This window comes from Capricornis sumatraensis, chromosome 3, assembly GCF_032405125.1.
Source record: "Capricornis sumatraensis isolate serow.1 chromosome 3, serow.2, whole genome shotgun sequence".
Taxonomy (NCBI): Eukaryota; Metazoa; Chordata; class Mammalia; order Artiodactyla; family Bovidae; genus Capricornis; species Capricornis sumatraensis.
In genome coordinates this window covers 68,546,871-68,566,850 of record NC_091071.1, presented here as the reverse complement: position 1 = coordinate 68,566,850, position 19,980 = coordinate 68,546,871, and the positions used below count along the sequence as shown (strand labels likewise).

The following is a 19,980-nucleotide window of genomic DNA, read 5'->3' as shown; positions in this document are numbered from 1 at the left end:
CAGAATTAAAAATGCATATATTGTTTGACTCAGAAATTCTGCTTAAGAATTTATCCTACAGATACACAGATGTATGAACTTAGGACACATACATGTACATAGATGTGTATGTAAGGATGTTTGTCAGCTGAAAGCCTTACAAAATTATAAATGTCCACTGATTAAGGGACTGGTTGAATAAATGATGTTCCATTGGTAGATGCAACACCACCAGCTGTGAGAAACAACTAGATTTGTGCGTAGAGATATGCGAGGACCTCTGAAATGTGAATGAGAAAAAGCAACATGCAGACCAATAAGCATGAAGAACTCCCACTTAAATAGAAATGCTTGTTTTGTATTTAATTTTAAGTAGTATTTTTGATTGAACCAGACTGATATGTCTGGAAGGACATGCAAAGCTCCTTGAGAGTTTGGGTGGGGATGAGACATATTCACCTGAAAACTCTGGAACTTTTTACATATGGCCCATATTATTCTTTCAGTTTAAAAACTCCATTAATATTAAAATTATTAATATAAAACAATTTATAATTTTGAATGTGTCAAGTTTAAACAGTTTTATAACTATCACGTCATCATGTTTTAAATTATGTCTGTTAACAGCTATTTTCTTTAGTAGCGGGGAGCAGGAGTAACATTGGGAAACAGAGTTTTTCCTGTGGTTTTTAAGATGCAGCATCTGAGGATGCCTGTGTCCTCACGCTCATCTTACATCCAGATAGCGAAAGGCTGAGCTGGTCTTCTCCTTTCTTCAGATCCCGGCCTGTGATTAATATTCAGCAAACCGTCACAGTGACACCTAACAGAATTGATCTCCGTCAGAAGACACTCTGTGGGGCGCCTAGTGGGATATGGTGAGCATTTGCGCCGTGTCAACTCTTCCCCCACAGTTTCATATCTCTGCTTTATGGTGACCCGGTTGCCCCGAGGAGCCACAGGGAAGATTAAGAGAAATGGGGAGGGAAAGGGAAGAGGAATCTTGTCAAGTGGATATATAACATTTTACTCATCGGTCGTCACTGGGGGGATATGAGGATGAGGAACGTGTTGAGATTTTTTTTTCCAGGGCAGTAAGGCATTTCTTAATGACTATGTGTTTGATTTCATACAGTCTCAAGGTTAAGGCCTGTTTTGAATATACGGCTAAACCCACCGGTTACAATCCTTCAATAAGTAAGTACCTAGTACTTTTTGTTTGTTTGCTTATCTGAACATCTTTATTTTGCTTAATTTCCTTTAATTGGAGTATAATTGCTTTACAGTGTTGTGTTAGTTTCTGCTGTACAACTAAGTGAATCAACTGAAAGTAGATCTTTTCTGTCTGCCAGGTTGAAAAGTTCTGAATAAATAACTAGAAGAACAAAACTGTAGTGGCCAACATGGGTCCATAAATTCTGATTTAAAGAACTAAGTCTGTCATCTTCTTTTTAATCAGAAGAGTGAAGCACAGGAGGGAAAAAATGCATTTGGTCCCCATTTGAGTTTTCCAGAGCGGATGGTTTAGGGCAGAATGACTGCCTTGGATGAGTACTCATTTGCTGCCGCAACCGTTTCCTCCATGTCTGTCTTTGAAAAGCAGGGTGGGAAATTGGTTTTGTGGTTGTGAGGTGGCGGGTGGTAGTTGTAGAAGAGTGACCGCGGGAACCCGAGTCCTACTTGAATAAAATTATCAGTTTCTAGTCTCTTTGCTGCTGGGTCCCCTCCCAGAGGCCTCTGTGGTCCAGAACTCCCATGCTGTGTCCCTGAGTGTGGGCCTGGGGGGACCTGAAGACTGGGCTTGAACTCGAGACCTGGGCTCTGCTCCTGGATTTGGTGCTTCAACACAGAGCTAATCCCATAATGTTTGAGTTTTTATTTTCCTATCAGTTAAAAATAAATGCCTCTGATGGGAATTAACTACGTAGGATTGTGGCAGAGTTCAGATGAGATATGGTGGAGAAAGGGCTTCCCTGGTGGCTGAGACAGTAAAGAATCTGCCTGCAATGCAGGAGACCCAGGTTTGATCCCTGGGTTGGGAAGATCCCCTGGAGAATGGAATCACTCACTACCCACTGCAGTATTCTTACCTGGAGAATGCCATGGACATAGGGGCCTGGCAGGCTACAGTCCATGGGGTCTCAAAGAGTTGGACACGACTGAGTTTCACTTTTTCAGGGTGGTGAAAGCAGGTTGTCATTCATAAGGTCTTATTCTACTTCACTTTTTTTTTTTTTAAAATAAGAAAGACAGGAGTTTTGCCACAGGGTTTGACAAATTTTTAATGATACTCTCACAATAGTGATGATCACCAAGGCCTTCTCTGGTGTGTTTTAGTAGCAGCTGTACCTCTTCAGGAGTAAGCCAGAGTAAAGTTGGGGGCCGAGGAATCTAAAGACATCTTTTCCCCAAAGAGGAAGTGCAGAGCGAAGGTGATTTCCTTCCTGGGTCAGCCGTGGTCTGCCGGAGTCCAGCCCCGGTGGATCCAGGGAATTCGAAGCAGGGACAGCGTTGGCGAGGAAAAAACTTATTTATTTATTAATATAAGATTAGATTAGGAAGAAATAGTGTTGTAGGAAAATTAAGTGGAGAAAGAAGGCTGAATAACTTGGCTTACAGGGAAGGCCAATAAAGTTCCAGACAAGGAGCTTGCACCATCTACGCTGGGCCACCGGCGCCCACTTGAATATCTAAGGGTGCCCCTCCTTAGGCTCCCTTTCACGTGGGTCTTAAAAGCCAGGGCAAGTAAGTAGACATAGTGAGCCGCCCCACTCCAGATGGGAATTCAGTCTGAAATTAGAGTAAAGAGGAGACACGGGGGAAACCAGTCCAGCAGCGACTGGCCCCGTCCTCTGTTGTTCAGAAGGCCTTTTATACTTTTGATAAAACATGGAGATCAATGGGTAACACAAAGTTATGCAGCGTTAGCAGCCCAGACTCTTATCAAAACCAGGCTTTTCTCTCTGCATACCTAGTTGTATACACAAATCTTAGGTAATTTACGTCATCTTCCAGCCAAAAGGGCCAATTAACATTTTACAGCCTTTTTTCTGATAAGGGTTTGTCAACCAGAAGGCTTATTTGTGTTAATCTTCCCAAAGTCTGGTGCCACTCTCAGAAAGCACTAAATAAAGTTACATTCTTACATAGCAAGGACACAAGAGGAGTGCAGTGATATATAACAAAGAGAAAAGTAATTAACTCAAAAGTCTAGAGTTGCTAACATCAAAACTACTATATATCTTTTTCCATATCCCGTTTACATTGATTAACATCCTCCCAGGTGCCTAAAAGATAAAGAATATGGAGGCCTGGCAGCAATCATTAAGTCAACAGTGAAAACCCTCTACCAATATGATTTTTAACTGTTTAGAAAAGGCTCTGTATCTTTAAGATGCTTTTAAGCTTTCTGCCTCTCGCAGTTGGGGGGCTGTAAGCAATTCACAAGCTGTAAGAGGTCCGGGGGAACCTGTTAGGCAAGCTAGAGAGTTATCAGAGGGGGTTTAACTGAAACATCCCTTTCAAATGCAGAAGACTAAAGCCCTGAGTTGACTTTTTCCAGAGAATATTAGAAGAGTGGAAAAGCAGGCAGGTTCTTATTTTTGGGGGGTGGATGCTCAGGAAATTCCAGGGGGAAAACCTGAGGTCTGATTAGCCTTGCCATCAGAGCTCTGCCGCATGACCTGCATGACCTTGTCACGGGTGGAATTCCTCACGCTGGCTCCCGGCAGTGGTCCCAGCGGCTAGGTGTACCAGTGCAGCAGAGCCGCCAAGGAAACCTTTCTGGAAGGACAGGGTGGTTCTCAAGGTTTTCAGTTTTTACTCCTCTTTGAGATGGAATGAGTTTTCTTAAGGCTTCTCCATGTTACCTTGAGTATTTCTTCTCTTTATGAAAAAAAGATGTCCCTTTATGATATCCCAGAACTTCACAAATATTATAAGTCTGCCTTCACCCAATCCATGCTGTCATAAACCCACCTGGCCTTCATCTTCCCAGATTTTAAACTGTCCTCAGGAGGTTTCTTCATCTCCTTCACCTTTTTAGGCCCCTCTGGGCCCCTCCCCCTCTATTGTCCCTCCATGAGCTCTGCAGACCTTGCAGTGTGGTGTGCATGTATCAGGACTTCCCACCCCCAGAGGAGCTGTGGCCTTTTACTTTGCTCTTGAAGTAGCCGATATTTTACCGAGTATAGAAAATACTGTTCTTTGTGTGGCTTTCAGTAATAGAACATATTTTATGATTTCTCACAATCTCTCACCCTCTCAGATTTTGCATTGTTTTTACCCAGCCGTGGTCCCTTCCGCTTGCCAGCTCGGATCATGGGGCCTTTTACCATTGTGTCTGGAAGCAGCCTAGAGAGACCAGAAAGACAGAGACTAGGCAGGGAGAGGAAAGGAAACATGTTTTTATTCTATTGGTCATCTTCTCAAACCACACTGTTTGTCAAAGATGTGAAATCTCATCAGAACATTTCTTGTCTTCCCTCAGATCAATCATTTTTACAAAAGAAGTGACAAACTTCCTTCTAGCCTAAATGCTGCCCTTGATGCCATGTATATTAATTCTCTATAACTACCTCTACGTTAACCAAGTATTTATGGATAGCCCACTATAGATTGGGCTTCCCTTGTGGCTCAACTGGTAAAGAATCTGCCCACAATGCGGGAGACCTGGGTTCGATCCCTGGGTTGGGAAGATCCCCTGGAGAAGGGAAAGGCTACCCACTCCTGTATTCTGGCCTGGAGAATTCCATGGACTGTTTAGTCCTTGGGGTTGCAAAGAGTCAGACACAACTGAGCGACTTTCACTTCACTATAGAAAGAACATTTTTCCTCTGAAGAAATTGAAAGCAAGCCTGTTTTTATTGCCATTGCTTCCATGGTATTGGGAAATTCTAAGTCAAATAAAGCAGAACTTGCACAAAGCTGCAAGAGTTAATACATCTAAAATCTGTTCACCATGTCCGAGTGTGTGAGCTTATTGTTCGGCTAGGCTGTTTTAACTCGGCAGTCCTTGGGTATAGTGTTCCATCCTTACAGATATTTATAATTGAGCCTTAATGACTGTTCTACTTGGTTTGCCCCTGCAAAGGTCAGCAAAGGTGGCCAGCAAGGATTTTAAGATGATGTGAACTGTCTGGAGGGTCAGAAAAGGTTGGAGAGGGTTTGGTAGATAAATGGTTTTAATGCCCCCACGCACTCCCCTGCTTTTGGCATGAGGGGCACTCAGCATGTGAGCCTTCGCCTGGTTCATTGTGAAGTTAGCAGGTCACTGATAAATGGATGATGTCAGTGCTCACAGAGGGCCTAAAATGGAGGCGCATTCCATTTGGCAGCCATGACATTTAAGAATTCTTCAGATGGACACAGAAATTACTATTGAAACTGTTGTTTCTAAATTTTGGTTTTACGTATGGGAACAGCCATTGTTTCAGCACAAGGATGGTGACAGTGTGTGTGTGTGCATGTACATGTGCATTGGGTGTGTGTTGATGTGCTTGTTCATCTGTTCTACTAACCCTGTTTATGTCAAGTGTTGTGCTGTTGCTGGGGAATACAGTGGTGAACAGCTGGAGGTGGTCTCTGAAGCGGCTTTTCCTGGGAAAGTGATTGGGCATTCACAGTGCAGCAGACTTAAGTGTAGTGATGCTGCTGCTAAGTCACTTCAGTCGTGTCCGACTCTCTGCGACCCCATAGATGGCAGCCCACCAGGCTCCTCCGTCCCTGGGATTCTCCAGGCAAGAATACTGGAGTGAGTTGCCATTGCCTTCTCCAGTGTGTGAAAGTGAAGTCGCTCAGTCATGCCCGATTATTCATGACCCCATGGACTGTAGCCTACCAGGCTCCTCCGTCCATGGGATTCTCCAGGCAAGAGTACTGGAGTGGGTTGCCATTGCCTTCTCCGGTGTAATGATGAGAGAAATAGAATACTGTCGGACCCTCCAGGAGGGGCTGGGAGAGCTTCCTGGATTTTGAAATCTGCAGGAGGAGTAGAGTTAGCCCAGCAATGAGGAGAGGTAAAATGAAAGAGCAGGGTGGTCCAGCTGGCAGAAGCCTAGGGGAAGTGGGAACCTGCACATCTGAGAGGCTTTATAAGGCAGTTATCTTTTGTGTTTGTTACACAAAAGGAGCTGACTCTTTCTTGCTGTAGGACTCTGGGCCGGTCATCTAGTTCTGTGGGTCTCCAGTTCTTCATGTGTAAGTAGAGGGTATTAAAATAGGTGCTTGCAAAAAGGTCCCTTCCAAACTCTAATGTGACTATTAGAACATGGATTCATTTTCTGGAGCAGATTTTTTTTCCCTGAGGCTGGCTTCTCTGACCCTGTACACACTGGTTTGCTTTCCCTTCTGATGGTTTTGTTGCTTAGTTGCTAAGTCATAACCTTCTCTTTGGTGACCCCATGGGCTGTAGCCCGCCAGGCCAGGCTCCTTTTGTCCATGGGATTTCCCAGGCAAGATTACTAGAGTGGATTGCCATTTCCTTTTCCAGGGGATCTTCCCAACACAGGGATCGAACCTGTGTCACCTGCATTGCAGGTGGGTTCTTTACCGCTGAGCCACCAGGGAAGCCCCTTCTGATGGTTTTTTGTTGTTTTTCAGTTACTAAGTTAAGTCCAAATCTTTGCAACCCCGTGGACTATAGCATGCCCAGATCCTCTGTCCTCCACTGTCTCCAGCGTTTGCTCAAATTCATGTCCACTGATTCAGTGTTGCCATTTAACTGTCTCATTATCTGTCTCCCCTTCTCCTACTTCCCTCGGTCTTTCCCAGCATCAGGGTCTTTTGCAGTGAGTTGGCTCTTGGCATCAGGTGGCCAAAGTATTGCAGCTTCAGCATCAGTCCTTCAAGTGGATATTCAGTGTTGATTTCCTGTAGTGTTGACTGGTTTGATATCCTTGTAGTTCAAGGATGGTTAAAAGTGAAAGTGAAGTCGCTCAGTCGTGTCCGACTCTTTGCGACCCCATGGACTGTAGCCTATCAGGCTCCCCCGTCCGTGGGATTTTCCAGGCAAGAGTGCTGGAGTGGATTGCCATTTCCTTCTCCAGGGGACCTTCCCAACCCAGGAATCGAACCTGGGTCTCCTGCATTGCAGGCAGATGCTTTACCATCTGAGCCACCAGGGATGGTTAGTGAGTGATTAATAAATAAGTATTAAAACATAGCAGCTATATCCAGTGAATTGGCAAAGAATGCATTCTGAAGTTAAGAAATGAGATTTTGATCATCCAAATCGTAGCTTATCTCCGAGCTCTGTTAGTGTAGGTAATCACAAGTAGGATGTGCCCTCTGGGGCTTTGGAAGTGGAAACCTTGATTCTGGGAGTTTTCTTAACGGACAAAGGGGCCCTCTAACCACTGAAAGAAAGTATGTTTTACCTTTAAATTCTTCATCAAGACATCTCCATCTCTAATGTGTTTTTCCTTTTTTAGACAATTATTCTTTATGAGCGCTTTAATGTGTATAAGAACCACCTGATGATCTTATTAAAATGCAGCCTCAGGTTCAGTAGTCTGGCTGGGCCTGAGGATCTGCATTCCTGATACCACACAGGAGAAGCTGCTGTTGATCTAGAGGCCTTTTTGGAATTTAAGCACCGGACTGTTAAAGAGGGAGTCAGTTTAGGTCCTTCGGCCCGGTTGGCTGCCCTCCTGTTTGTTGTACTCTTGTGAGTTCTTGAAATGCAGTGAAACTGATTCTTAATGCGTTTCTGAAGTTTTGACTTATTCTTGAGCTCCCCCACGTGGCCCAAAGGAAATGTAGCTTTAAAAATTGTTCATAGTAATAGGCAGGAAAGGACAGCTTGATTTGAAACTTCATAAGTCAGAATGTGCATTGCCAGGAAATATGAAGGAAAACCATGGCAATGAGAAAACATGTTCTAAGAGGAATTAAAATATATCAAAAACAAACAATATACTTATAGCTGTGTTGTGTATGAGTACGTTTTAAGTTCCTGTGATTTTGTTGATTTCATCTAGCCATTGTGGGCACTCTGGAAGCTGAAAAGGAAAGAAGAAAATCTGGGCTGTCGTCAAGAGTTCAGTTTCGAAACCAAGGTTCTGAGCCCAAGTATTCGCAAGAGCTTACTCTGAACAGACAGAAACAGAAGGCGTGCATGGAGGAAACCCTCTGGCTCCAGGTGAGGGCCGCAGACAGATCAGTTCTGTCATGCAGATGGATGGTCACAAGTGTAGATCTGACATTTTATATAAATACCAGCAACACATTATCCAGGACAAAGGAAAGCATTGTTTTGGAGTTCCCTGGTAGTGTTTATAGCATGCTTCAATTGCGTCTCTGCATTCTTTTCAGGAAAACATCAGAGATAAACTGCGTCCCATTCCCATAACTGCTTCAGTGGAGATCCAGGAGCCAAGCACTCGGAGGCGAGTGAATTCGCTTCCAGAAGTTCTCCCAATTCTGAATTCAAATGAACCCAAATCTGTTCATACAGATGTAAGTATTTCTGATTTTCATTTTACTAATTGTTTGCCATTTTATTATGCTAAATCAAACATCTCTGAAGGCAATAAACTAGTGATTGATTTGCCCTAAAGGCCATTCCTTTGTATATTAAATAAGCTTTTTAATATATGTATAGTTTGGAGAAAATTTGCTTCCCAGGTAAACAATGGATATAGAAACCTTCAGAATACAATTTGGAGATGAGAGTTGTTTTTCTTAATAATTTCTGGCCATTGAGCCTTATTGAGACTATAATTGATAAAACTTATTCTTCTCATGAGCTTCGCTGGTGGCTGAGATGGTAAAGAATCCGCCTGCAATGCGGGAGACCTAGGTTTGATCCCCAGGTTGGGAAGATCCCTTGGAGGAGGGCATGGCAGCCCACTCCAGTATTCTTGTCTGGAGAATCCCCATGGACAAAGGAGCATGGTGGGCTGTATAGTCCATGGGGTTGCAAAGAGTCAGACACAACTGAAATATATGAACAATGAAATAGTCAAAATTCAGTGTCTAATGTAGCCTATGTAATCTTAGGAAGTAAAATTTATATGGTGTGGCTTGCTATATACCTCTTAATGAAGCAGTGGGTGTTTGTTTGCTGTAGGATGCCTGCATCTGCAGGGTTAGGCTGGGGACTGGTGACATCTTGATTTAATGTTTGTACTTGTCAAAACATAGCTGGTAGTGGAGTGTCCGCTCTGAGGCCCTGGTTCTGGTGCCCACGGACGAAACTTTCCATGAGTGAGTTAGGCCTAGGGGCCCATGCCTACACCTGCACGTTGCGGTATTTATTGCCATCACGTGTAGTTGCTTATGTGCTTTTCAGGACACTTGCAATGTCATTCGTGCAGTCACTAAGTCATGTCCATGGGCTGCAGCCCGTCAGGCTCCTCTGTCTGCCACTGCCTCCCAGAGTTTGCTCAGATTCATGTCCATTGAGTTAGTGATGCTATCTAGCCATCTATTCCTCTGCTGCCCCCTTCTTCTGTTGCCTTCAGTCTTTCCCAGCATCAGGGTTTTTTCTAACGAGTCAGCTCTTCGCATCTTTGCATCAGGTGGCCAAAGTATTGGAGCTTCAGCATCAGTCCTTCCAGTGAATATTCAGGGTTGATTTCCTTTAGGATTGGCTGGTTTGATCTCCTTGCTGTCCAAGGGACTCTCAAGAGTCTTCTCCAGCACCACAATTACTCAGTACTCATTTAGTACTCAGCCTTCTTTATGATCCAACTGTCACATCAGTACATGACTACTGGAAAAAACCATAGCTTTGATTATGTGTACCTTTGTTGGTGGAGTGATGTCTCTGCTTTTTAATACACTGACTAGGTCTGTCATAGCTTTTCTTCCAAGAAGCCAGTATCTTTTAATTTCATGGCTGCAGTCTCCATCCACAGTGATTTTGGAACCCAAGAAAATAAAATCCGTCAGTGCTTCCACTTTCCCCCCTTCTATTTGCCATAAAGTCATGGGACCAGATGCCATGGTCTTAGATTTTTTAAAAGTTGAGTTTCAAGCCAACTTTTTCACTCTCTTCTTTCACCCTCATCAAGAGGCCCTTTAGTTCCTCTTCACTTGCTATTATTAGAGCAGTGTCATCTGCATATCTGAGATTGTTGATATTTCTCCTGACAGTCTTGATTCTAGCTTGTAATTCATCCAGCCCAGCATTTCCCATGATGCATTCTGCATATAAGTTAAATAAGCAAGGTCACAATATACAGCCTTGTTGTACTTGTCAGTGTCACTTATTGTTACATTAATATTTCTTCTGTATATTCCCATATACACAAGCTTCATAGTCATGTTAAACATAAAAAACAAGAAGACCATTTTCCTAATTATTGATTAGTGTGATTATCAAGCATCCCTTAGCATAGTGCAAGATACTCTGCCCTTTGCTTTCCTAACCTTGAACTCTGTTTCCCCATCTGTGCAGTGGGTCTCTGAACAGTATACGTGTCATAGTCCCTTGTGAGGATTGCATGAGTTTAAATACGTAGTCATGTGTTAGGTAGTACTGTCATTATTATCGTTAATTCTTACAGTAACCCTGTATAGCAGGGCGGTGGTATCCCCACGTCACCTGTGTTGAAACCTAGACTACGAAAGATTAAGTGACCGGCCCAGAGCCACACAGCTGAGCCAGGCCTACTCTTTACTGCCCTACAGCATCTCAGTGCCTTGGTCAAAGTGTTCTGAAACCAGTTTCATTAAAGGACAGAGTGGGCATTCAGTGCAATGTTTGCAGTTTGAATTCTGCTATGGTAATTGTCACGATGGGAATGAACCGTATGGAAACAGTCTCCTATTTACAGTCCTAAATGGTGTAAATTACAATTTTGTTTTCCTACAGGTGCACTTCTTAAAAGAGGGATGTGGAGACGACAACATATGTAACAGCAACCTTAAGCTAGAGTATAAATTTTGTACCCGAGAAGGAAATCAGGACAAATTTTCTTATTTACCAATGTAAGAATTGCGCTGTAGTACTAGCAAAAATGGCTCTGGCTTTGCAGTGACTTTTTGTGAAAGGTTATTGCAAATCTATTGAGAACTTTGTTGTTTTCCTTTTTTTTTTTTTTTGTAATAGTCAAAAAGGTGTACCAGAACTAGTTCTAAAAGATCAGAAGGACATTGCTTTAGAAATAACAGTGACGAACAACCCTTCTAACCCAAAGAATCCCACCAAAGATGGTGACGACGCTCACGAAGCTAAACTCATTGCCACTTTTCCAGACACTCTGACTTATTCTGCATATAGAGAACTGAGGGCTTTCCCTGTAAGTATTTTAAGAGACCATCTTGGAGGGGAAAAAAAAAAAAACATTGTGTGGTAAGTGAATGTTTTGTGATCTGGCCTGTTTTTCTATTACAGGAGAAGCAATTGAGTTGTGTTGCCAACCAGAATGGCTCACAAGCAGACTGTGAGCTTGGGAATCCTTTTAAAAGAAATTCCAGTGTAGGTGATGCCTTTACATACTGTATTTTAATTTTGAAAACACCATTGCAGTGTCAGTATGTTCAGCCTATGGTAACAGCTATTTCTGTTTCTTAGGTTACTTTTTATTTGATTTTGAGTACAACTGAGGTCACCTTTGACACCACAGATCTGGATATTAATCTGAAGTTGGAAACGTAAGAGATTCTTTCAACCTTCCATTCAGAATTATTTCATGAAAACACAGCCAGTCAATGAATTGGCCTTTATCTAACTCATAAAAGAAGTGTAATTTAATGAGAAAACTGACTGTTACAATAAAACCCTATTGTTTCCCTTTCATTTTTTCAGAACAAGCAATCAAGATAATTTGGCTTCAATTACAGCTACAGCAAAAGTGGTTATTGAACTGCTTTTATCTGTCTCTGGGTAAGTGTTTGTGTTTAGCATAACAAATCAGTGTCTGAAAGAACCATTTACAATTCTCACTAAAACTGGTGTTTTTTAATTGAACAGAGTTGCTAAACCTTCCCAGGTGTATTTTGGAGGTACAGTAGTTGGTGAGCAAGCGATGAAATCTGAAGAGGACGTGGGAAGTTTAATTGAGTACGAGTTCAGGGTAAGTGGTTGCAGTTGGCCCTTCCAGTCTGTGTATCAGAAGCTAACCTATGCTGTATATGATCTTGAATATGTAGTTTTAATAAGTAACAATAAACAAGCGTGATAAAGGGAGCTTGCCAGTTTTTAAACAGCGTAGTGGCTTAGTGTAAAAGTTCTTTCAGAATGGAGAACCACAGCTTCATTAAGCATAGGACGTTGTTCAGAATCAAATTCAGTTTGGTCTTTTTCTTCTTAGGAAGTTTTAATGTATTAATAATAAATGTGGTGTTGAGACAAAGAAATACTCGATTTTTTTCTCCCTAGAGTCTGTCTATAAAACAAAAATCTCAAAATGTTATTTGGCTTTAGAATGTATGAATGAAGAAATAAATTTTCTTCCTCTCTTATAAGGTCATCTCTCTTATTGCTTATGGTTAATGTTCACTGACCTTTCCCAAGCAGTTTTATGATGGTGAATGTGGGTTTGACGAATACCTGTTAAGGAAGGCTAACGATTGCTCTGACCCATTCCAAAGTAGGTAGTCACAGTGGCTCTTAAGTCCAGTCAAATGAACATAAGTGCATGGTACAGAGGGGACTCATAACTCATACGCAGGTTCAGGTCTGTGTGGCTCAAATCATATTCCTGAAAGCATAGTGACCGTTGTTGAGGTGAAAGTCTGAAAAAGAAAAATGGGTCCACTCTTGACTCTAGCAGGATGAAGAGGTGGAATTCTCCTCTGAAAGCATCTCTTAGCTTTACAGACAGAACTGTGACAGCTAGTGGGTGGTGGTGATTATGATACCTATGCAGATGTGGCTGCAAAGAGGTCTGTGGGTTCTGGAGCAGTCTTTCACACAAACTCTTTAGACTTCTGTTGCACGGAGTTGCTCCCTGCCGTGTCCCCAGCTTGGACTCATGGGTTCACGGCTGCCAGAATGGCCCTACTCTGGGTCTCTCATTTGTTATCCCAAGCCCCCGCCCTGTGGTCAGGACAGAGGCAGCTTCATTTTTTGCAGTAGGTGGGGCTTCCCAGAAGCAGGTTATAGCTGCACTGTCTCCACACTGTCTCCACACTTGTGTCGCCTGCAAGGCAGAGTGGTTACAGAGCGATACGAGAACACACGTGACTTTTCCCTGGGCATTTTGAGAGCCTGGCAGATTCTGTTGCACACAGAAATTGTTCCTGGATTGAAGGAACAATTATTTCTCTTTGAACTCCCCCCCCCCATTTTTATTGACAAGAATCTTTAAACACAAATCTCTATTTTGAATGCCCTAGCCAAAGTCCACTTTCGGTGCCTGCGCTTTTATTGTTGGATTATGCCAGATATTTTGGCTTTTTTTCTTGGCAATAGGAACTGCTTACTTAATTTTATGTTGAGAGAATTACACTGAGATAATACATATTATTTTCTAACAGGTAATTAACTTGGGCAAACCTCTTAAAAACCTCGGCACAGCAACCTTGAATATCCAGTGGCCAAAAGAAATTAGCAACGGCAAATGGTTGCTTTATTTGGTAAAAGTAGAATCAAAAGGATTGGAAAAAATTACTTGTGAGCCACAGGGTGAAATAAACTTCCTGAAACTCACGGTATGTTGACGCATCTGTCTCATGTCTCCATAGATGTTAATATGAGAGAAGGGGGAAATCATTGCTCGCCTTGGGAAACTGACATTCTGGCATGTTGGATTTTTTTTTCCTTTGGTGTCATAGTTTCTGTTTTGTTGTGAGTAACCAAGTCAGGCTGAGGATTTCTGCTGATTAGGGACCACTGTGGCATATAAGTCAGGGTCATTTTATGCATGTTGAAGCAAATGACATTTTCTGAAGTTTGAAGGCCCAGTGTGACATATAAGGGCATGCCCTGGGGATGGGCCAGCCAGTGTTAACTCCCAGTAGAATCAAGCATTACAGAACATACTGGCACCTTAGCAAGTGACCTTGAAGACTTTTCATTCTTTTTAAAATAGAAAATATTTATTGAGTACTTGTTATGTCTCAAGCACCATGCTTAGCATTTGGTTTGCATTTTCTCATTTTATTCTCTTGCTTGTCTGATGAGGTATTTGTCTCATCCCCACCATTTCATAGATGAGCACATTGAAAATCAGAGAGATTAACCTTCTCAGAGTCACTCAGCAGTTATGAGGGCAGTGCATTCATGCACAGCCCTGCTTGTTTTCACAGCCTGCACTGTTAACCTCTCTCTCTACTGCTCCACACTTAACTATCTGGTCTATCATTTATGCTCCATTTTGATAAAGACTTGCTTTGTTATTGCAAGTCTGTTTCTTTTAAATTCTAAGGTGACTGGGTGTGACCAATGTTCATAGTTGGTGGTTTATATTCATCAACTTGGAGTCACAAGATGGTCCATTATTCCTAATCTTTAAGAAAAATGCAGTTTATTTACCTGTTTTGGTTTTGCTGGGTCTTTGTTGCTGCTCTTGGCTTTCTTCTAGTTGTGGTGAGCGGGGGCTGCTCTTCCTTGCGGTGCGTGGGCTTCTCTTTGCAGTGGCTTCTCTTACTGTGGAGCACAGGCGCATGGGCTCCCTGGTTGCGGCTGGCAGGCTCTAGGGCCTGGGCTCAGTGGTTGTGGCACATGCGCTTTAGTTGCCCTGAGGTATGTGAGAGCTTCCTGGACCAGGGATTGAACCTGTGTCCCCTGCATTGGCGGGTGCATTCTTATCCACTGTACCACTGGGGAAGTCTGAAAAATGAAACCTTAAAGCATCTTCCTTGGCTTAGTTTTCAGTATTCTCCTTTGAATAAATCACGCTCGATCTTTTGCTACTTTCCCTTTTCCTCATTCCGTGTCGCTCATTCAGGATGTGCTGGCTTTTTACAGTTATGTTAGGTACTGATCTAAGTGCCTAGGGGTAGAGGAATGAGATTGGTTCCTGGTCTCAGGATGCTCACAGTTTGGTGAGGAGACAGCAGAACAAAGAAAGCCTTTGTCTCACTCTGAGTTTTAAGGCTGGAATGAAAGGAAATTACCTTGAAAAATAAAGTTGAAGTGAGGTTGGTAATTAACACTTTGTGATCTTACACTTACATTATTTATGCACCTTGGTGCTGGCAGAAAGGTGAAGATTATCAGTCGTGAATTTGGCATAATCTGGGAGATTTGTACTGCTGCTGCTGCTGCTGCTGCTGCTAAGTCGCTTCAGTCATGTCCGACTCTGTGCGACCCCGTAGACGGCAGCCTGCCAGGCCCTGCCGTCCCTGGGATTCTCCAGGCAAGAATACTGGAGTGGGTTGCCATTTCCTTCTCCAGTGCATGTATGCATGCTAAGTCGCTTTAGTCGTGTCTGACTCTGTGACCCTGTGGACAGGAGATTTGTACAGTAATGCCAAAAATTACACTTGGTGGAAGTATTTCAGATGTAATTCTTTTCAGGAGGCTCACAACTCAAGAAGGAAACGAGAAATTGCCGAAAGACAGACAGATGATGGCAGAAAATTTTCTTTATTTTCTGAAAGAAAATATCAGACCCTTGTGAGTATTTTTCAAGAGCTGTGAGTTTTCCAGGTGGTGGTGGGAAGGCCTTCCCCAGACCATTGTGCTGTTACTCCTGTTCTTCTTTTTCTCCCCAGAACTGCAGCGTGAACGTGAACTGTGTGAACATCAAGTGCCCGCTGCGAGGGCTGGACAGCAAGGCCTCCGTGGTTCTGCGCTCGAGGTTATGGAACAGCACGTTTCTGGAGGTGTGACCCCCACTGCAGGCTGTGTCCCCCAAGCCGTCTGCCACCTGCTAGAACATTTCTCTTTTCACTCACGCTTTCACTCACTTTGTCTCCAAACAGGAATACTCCAAGATGAACTACTTGGACATTCTCGTGCGGGCCTCCATTGATGTCACTGCCGCCACCGAGAACATCAAGCTGCCCAACGCAGGCACTCAGGTTAGGGTTCTGTGGGCTTCACTTAGCTGATCTCTCTGCCTCTACCCCACGCCCATGGCCTGAGGACACGCTATTCTGGACTCATGTCTCTCACTAATACTCCCTTTAAAGAGAAAGCAGATCGTGTCTTAAGGTGGTACCCACCCCAAGTTGTATTTCAGTAGAATCATGGAAGAAAGACGTGACTCAAGTCATCTCATTCTGCTGCAGATGGGACAGACTTGAGAGCTGTTGGCTCAAGGAGAGGTGGGGTGCACCTCCTAAGTCTAAAGGTCCCACATTTTGTACCGCCCCTCATGCCAATGCCAATGTTGGCGTACTCCTACTAATGGTAACCTCACTGTGCTATGGGGGAGCTCTTGGCATGTATGGCCAGTGGCAGTGGTTAGAAACCATCTCTATATAGGCATTGAGACTTGAATCTTCTAAGATCAGTTCCTGATTATGCCCCCGGAACAAGTCCCAACATAAGTCCTCCTTCTCAGCCATGTAGCAGCCTTTGAAATAATTGAAGGAAACTGTCATGCTTTCTCGGACATACCTCTCTTACTCTCTTCAAAGCTGACCACCCAGCTCTTCAATTATCTGTCCTGCCCGATGCAGCTGCAGAGGTTCCAGATCTCTTTTCTTCCTGGGCCAGCTCCAGGAAGGAGAGTGGACGTGTGGTCTGCCTAGTTCAGCTTAACTTTCCCTTTAACAGCCTCCCAGCTTCTGTTAGTTCAGCCTAAACTGTGGTCTTTAAATGGTTGCTGAAGATGGTTTGCATTTCTGACAGCTACTATTTTTCTGTTTGTTTTCTACTGAAACTTCCAGGTGTTTTCATCTGAATGTGCTGTCAAACTGTATTTCCCACATTGCACCCTTGAGCAGTTTTTAAAAATGTAAATACACGCCTTTAAGTGCATCCTGACATCTTGCGTGGTTTACTTTTGGTCTGTTGTTTGGGCTTACAATGTAATTTTGAGTCTTGATCATTTGCTCTCTGGTAACTTTCTTTCCTTGCAAGCTTTATCTTTTTAAAACCAAGAAGCATATCTTGGGTGTTTTCATCCAGGTAATTAAGAAAACTGTTGACCAGGACTAGCAACAGAAGCTTGTGTATAGTAAAGGGCTCCTAGTTGGGGGTAGGGGGTCTGGCCCCACAGGGACTTGTATCAGGCTCTCAAAGTAAATGACTAGAGGTCACAGGTGGGAGTGTTTTGCAAAAGAGAGTGAATGGAGAAGAACTACTGTCCTAAAGCTGATCTCTTGATGTACTTAAGGCAAATGTCTAGGCTTCCGTCCTTTGACCAGCTGAAATCCAGTGTGTCTCCCTGATGACCTTGGTTTCTGGAATATAGTGACCCTTAATTAAAATTTACCATCTCAACTGGAATACAAACATCTGTCTGGGCAAGTGCTAAACTGGGCAGGATGCTGGGGCATGTGGTGTAAACTGGGACTGTCCCAGACTTAACCAGGATGTACCCTCACCATGACCTTATGTTGTCTTTGCAGGTTACTCCTACCTTTCTACATCTTTTTAAAAATTTTAAATTAAATTTAATTTTTTGGGTGCACTGAGTCTTCGTTGTGCACAGGCTTGTTGTGACATGTGGGCTCAGTTGCCCCTTGGCTGTGGGATCTTAGTTCCCCAACCAGGGATTGAACCCACATCCTGTGCTTTGGAAAGCAAATTCTTAACCACTGGACCACCAGGGACGTTCCTCTACCTTTACTAATAAGGCATCATCAGTTCAGTTCAGTTCAGTCACTTAGTCGTGTCTGACTCTTTGCGACCCCATGAATCGCAGCACACCAGGCCTCCCTGTCCATCAACTCCTGGAGTTCACTCAGATTCAAGTCCATCGAGTCAGTGATGCCATCCAGCCATCTCATCCTCTGTCGTCCCCTTCTCCTCCTGCCCCCAATCCCTCCCAGCATCAAAGTCTTTTCCAATGAGTTAACTCTTCGCATGAGGTGGCCAAAGTACTGGAGTTTCAGCTTTAGCATCATTCCTTCCAAAGAAATCCCAGGGCTGATCTCCTTCAGAATGGACTGGTTGGATCTCCTTGCAGTCCAAGGGACTCTCAAGAGCCTTCTCCAACACCACAGTTCAAAAGCATCAGTTCTTCGGTGCTTAGCCTTCTTCACAGTCCAACTCTCACATCCGTACATGACCACAGGAAAAACCATAGCCTTGACTAGATGGACCTTAAGGACCGTCAAACCACACCCTTCCTGGGAATCCTTTCTCTCCCTTTCTGACTAAAGGCAGTTGCTATAACTTTCTGTAGCTTTAATCAGCAATCCTGAGAATCACTGCGCTTCAAAGAGAAGAAAACTTCAGAGGGAAGAAACTAATATTAATAAAGCACTAATTAAATGTCTACCATCTACTAGATGCTTTACCCATATACTATCATCTAAGCTGCAGGAGAATGCCAAGGTAGACATTGTACCCACTTTACAAAAAAGGAAGCAGGCATAGACAGGGGATGTCATTCGGGGTCCTGGATTGAAATCTATACCATTCTGGCTTCTGGGCCCCTATTCTTTGACTCTAAATTACTTGCTCCCCATGAAGTCCCCAAATCTCAAGTTCAGATGAGAAAACTGAGTCCAAGGAAGGTTGTCTGTCCCTCAGGGTCACAGGACCAGCATGTGGGGTGGAGGTAAGACCAGACCTTGGGCTCATGACTTCTTATCAAGTGCTCTTGTTTTCTTGAAGATGATGGAACTGAGGGCCATGGTGTCTAGACTGGTGGCTGGGTCACAAATGCAAATGAGGTTCTCTTGGGCATTTCATATTCTCAGGGCTTTGAGAGCCCATGCCTACTAATGGGAATTGGAATCTTTGCTATAATGCTACTTGATTTATTTAATAACTGGTAGATTTGAAAGTGGATTAGTCTCATATCTAGAACCCATTTCTTTTGAAAACAGAGACTTTTTAATCTCTACTGTTACCTTTTCTATTAACTGATTTCTGAGATATAATAGCTCATCTGTCATATCTACATGTTTCTTTAGTATTTTAAGGTGCAGTTTGGGGGGTGGGGGTCTAAAGATTCAAGCTTATTTCAAGTGTCAAAATGCCTTCATTTATTATTCCCTCACTTACTGAGGATTTCAATTTCATTTTTATCTTGATTCTCCGTCTTTTCCACTGTCTAGATTATTTTTCTTTGGACATGAAGCAAAGGAGGTTGAATAATTCAGCCTTGTCTTTTGGTCTTAATGTTGATATGTTTTCCCATTGCTTTTACTCTAATCCTGGCTTTAAAAAGATAAAAAAAAAATATTTGTTTCCTTATAACCCAACCAATTTTAAGAGTTTTGTGTTGTTTTTTAAAATATTTATTTTTTTAATTGAAGGATAATTGCTTTACAGAATTGTGTTCGTTTCTGCCAAACATTAACATGAATCAGTCATAGGTATACATATGTTCTCTCCCTCTTGAACCTCCCTCCCACCTGTGTTCATTTCTTAATAAAACACATTTAAGATATTGTTATAATAAAAGTCAGGGAGAGCTGGTCACCCAACTGAACCAGATAAGATGGTTACTAAAATTTTAGCGTCAATTAAATTGATCCAGTTAACAAGCCAATTAGCCATGGATGCACTGCAGAAGTGCTAGAGAAGCCTTCCTCACAAAAGTGCTAGAGAAGCAAAATTGAATAAGATAGTGTCAGTTGCTACGAATTTCATGGTCTAGGAGACAGTGAGTGGGGCTTGCCACATGGTGCAGTGGTCAAGTGGAGAAGGCAATGGCACCCCACTCCAGTACTCTTGCCTGGAAAATCCCATGAATGGAGGAGCCTGGTGGGCTGCAGTCCATGGGGTCGCTAAGAGTCGGACACGACTGAGCAACTTCACTTTCACTTTTCACTTTCATGCATTGGAGAAGGAAATGGCAACCCACTCCAGTGTTCTTGCCTGGAGAATCCCGGGGATGGGGGAGCCTGGTGGGCTGCTGTCTATGGGGTCGCACAGAGTCGGACACGACTGAAGCGACTTAACAGCAGCAGCAGTGGTAAAGAATCCACCTGCCAGTGTAGGAGACACAAGAGATTCAGGTTCAACCCCTGGGTCAGGAA

The 19,980-nt window shown here is 43.2% G+C and overlaps 1 protein-coding gene and 1 non-coding gene across 5 annotated transcripts in view; one reads left to right on the top strand and one right to left on the bottom strand.

Annotated features, from left to right (window-relative positions):
- ITGA6 (integrin subunit alpha 6) overlaps positions 1-19,980 on the top strand; it is an 85,581-nt gene that overhangs the window by 53,315 nt on the left and 12,286 nt on the right. For 3 of the 4 annotated variants that reach the window (XM_068969051.1, XM_068969050.1, XM_068969052.1), the window contains 14 exons: positions 759-857; positions 1,115-1,176; positions 7,959-8,119; positions 8,293-8,436; positions 10,799-10,914; positions 11,036-11,225; positions 11,321-11,404; positions 11,501-11,580; positions 11,735-11,812; positions 11,900-12,002; positions 13,408-13,581; positions 15,392-15,490; positions 15,589-15,699; positions 15,799-15,897. In XM_068969051.1, the coding sequence (XP_068825152.1) occupies positions 759-857; positions 1,115-1,176; positions 7,959-8,119; positions 8,293-8,436; positions 10,799-10,914; positions 11,036-11,225; positions 11,321-11,404; positions 11,501-11,580; positions 11,735-11,812; positions 11,900-12,002; positions 13,408-13,581; positions 15,392-15,490; positions 15,589-15,699; positions 15,799-15,897 (1,600 nt within the window). Of the gene's footprint in view, positions 1-758; positions 858-1,114; positions 1,177-7,958; positions 8,120-8,292; positions 8,437-10,798; positions 10,915-11,035; positions 11,226-11,320; positions 11,405-11,500; positions 11,581-11,734; positions 11,813-11,899; positions 12,003-13,407; positions 13,582-15,389; positions 15,491-15,588; positions 15,700-15,798; positions 15,898-19,980 lie in introns of all 4 variants that reach the window. The other variant, XM_068969053.1, reaches the window with a different exon arrangement.
- TRNAC-GCA (transfer RNA cysteine (anticodon GCA)) lies at positions 7,032-7,103 on the bottom strand. Its single transcript has one exon. It is a non-coding gene; the product is annotated as a tRNA-Cys (tRNA).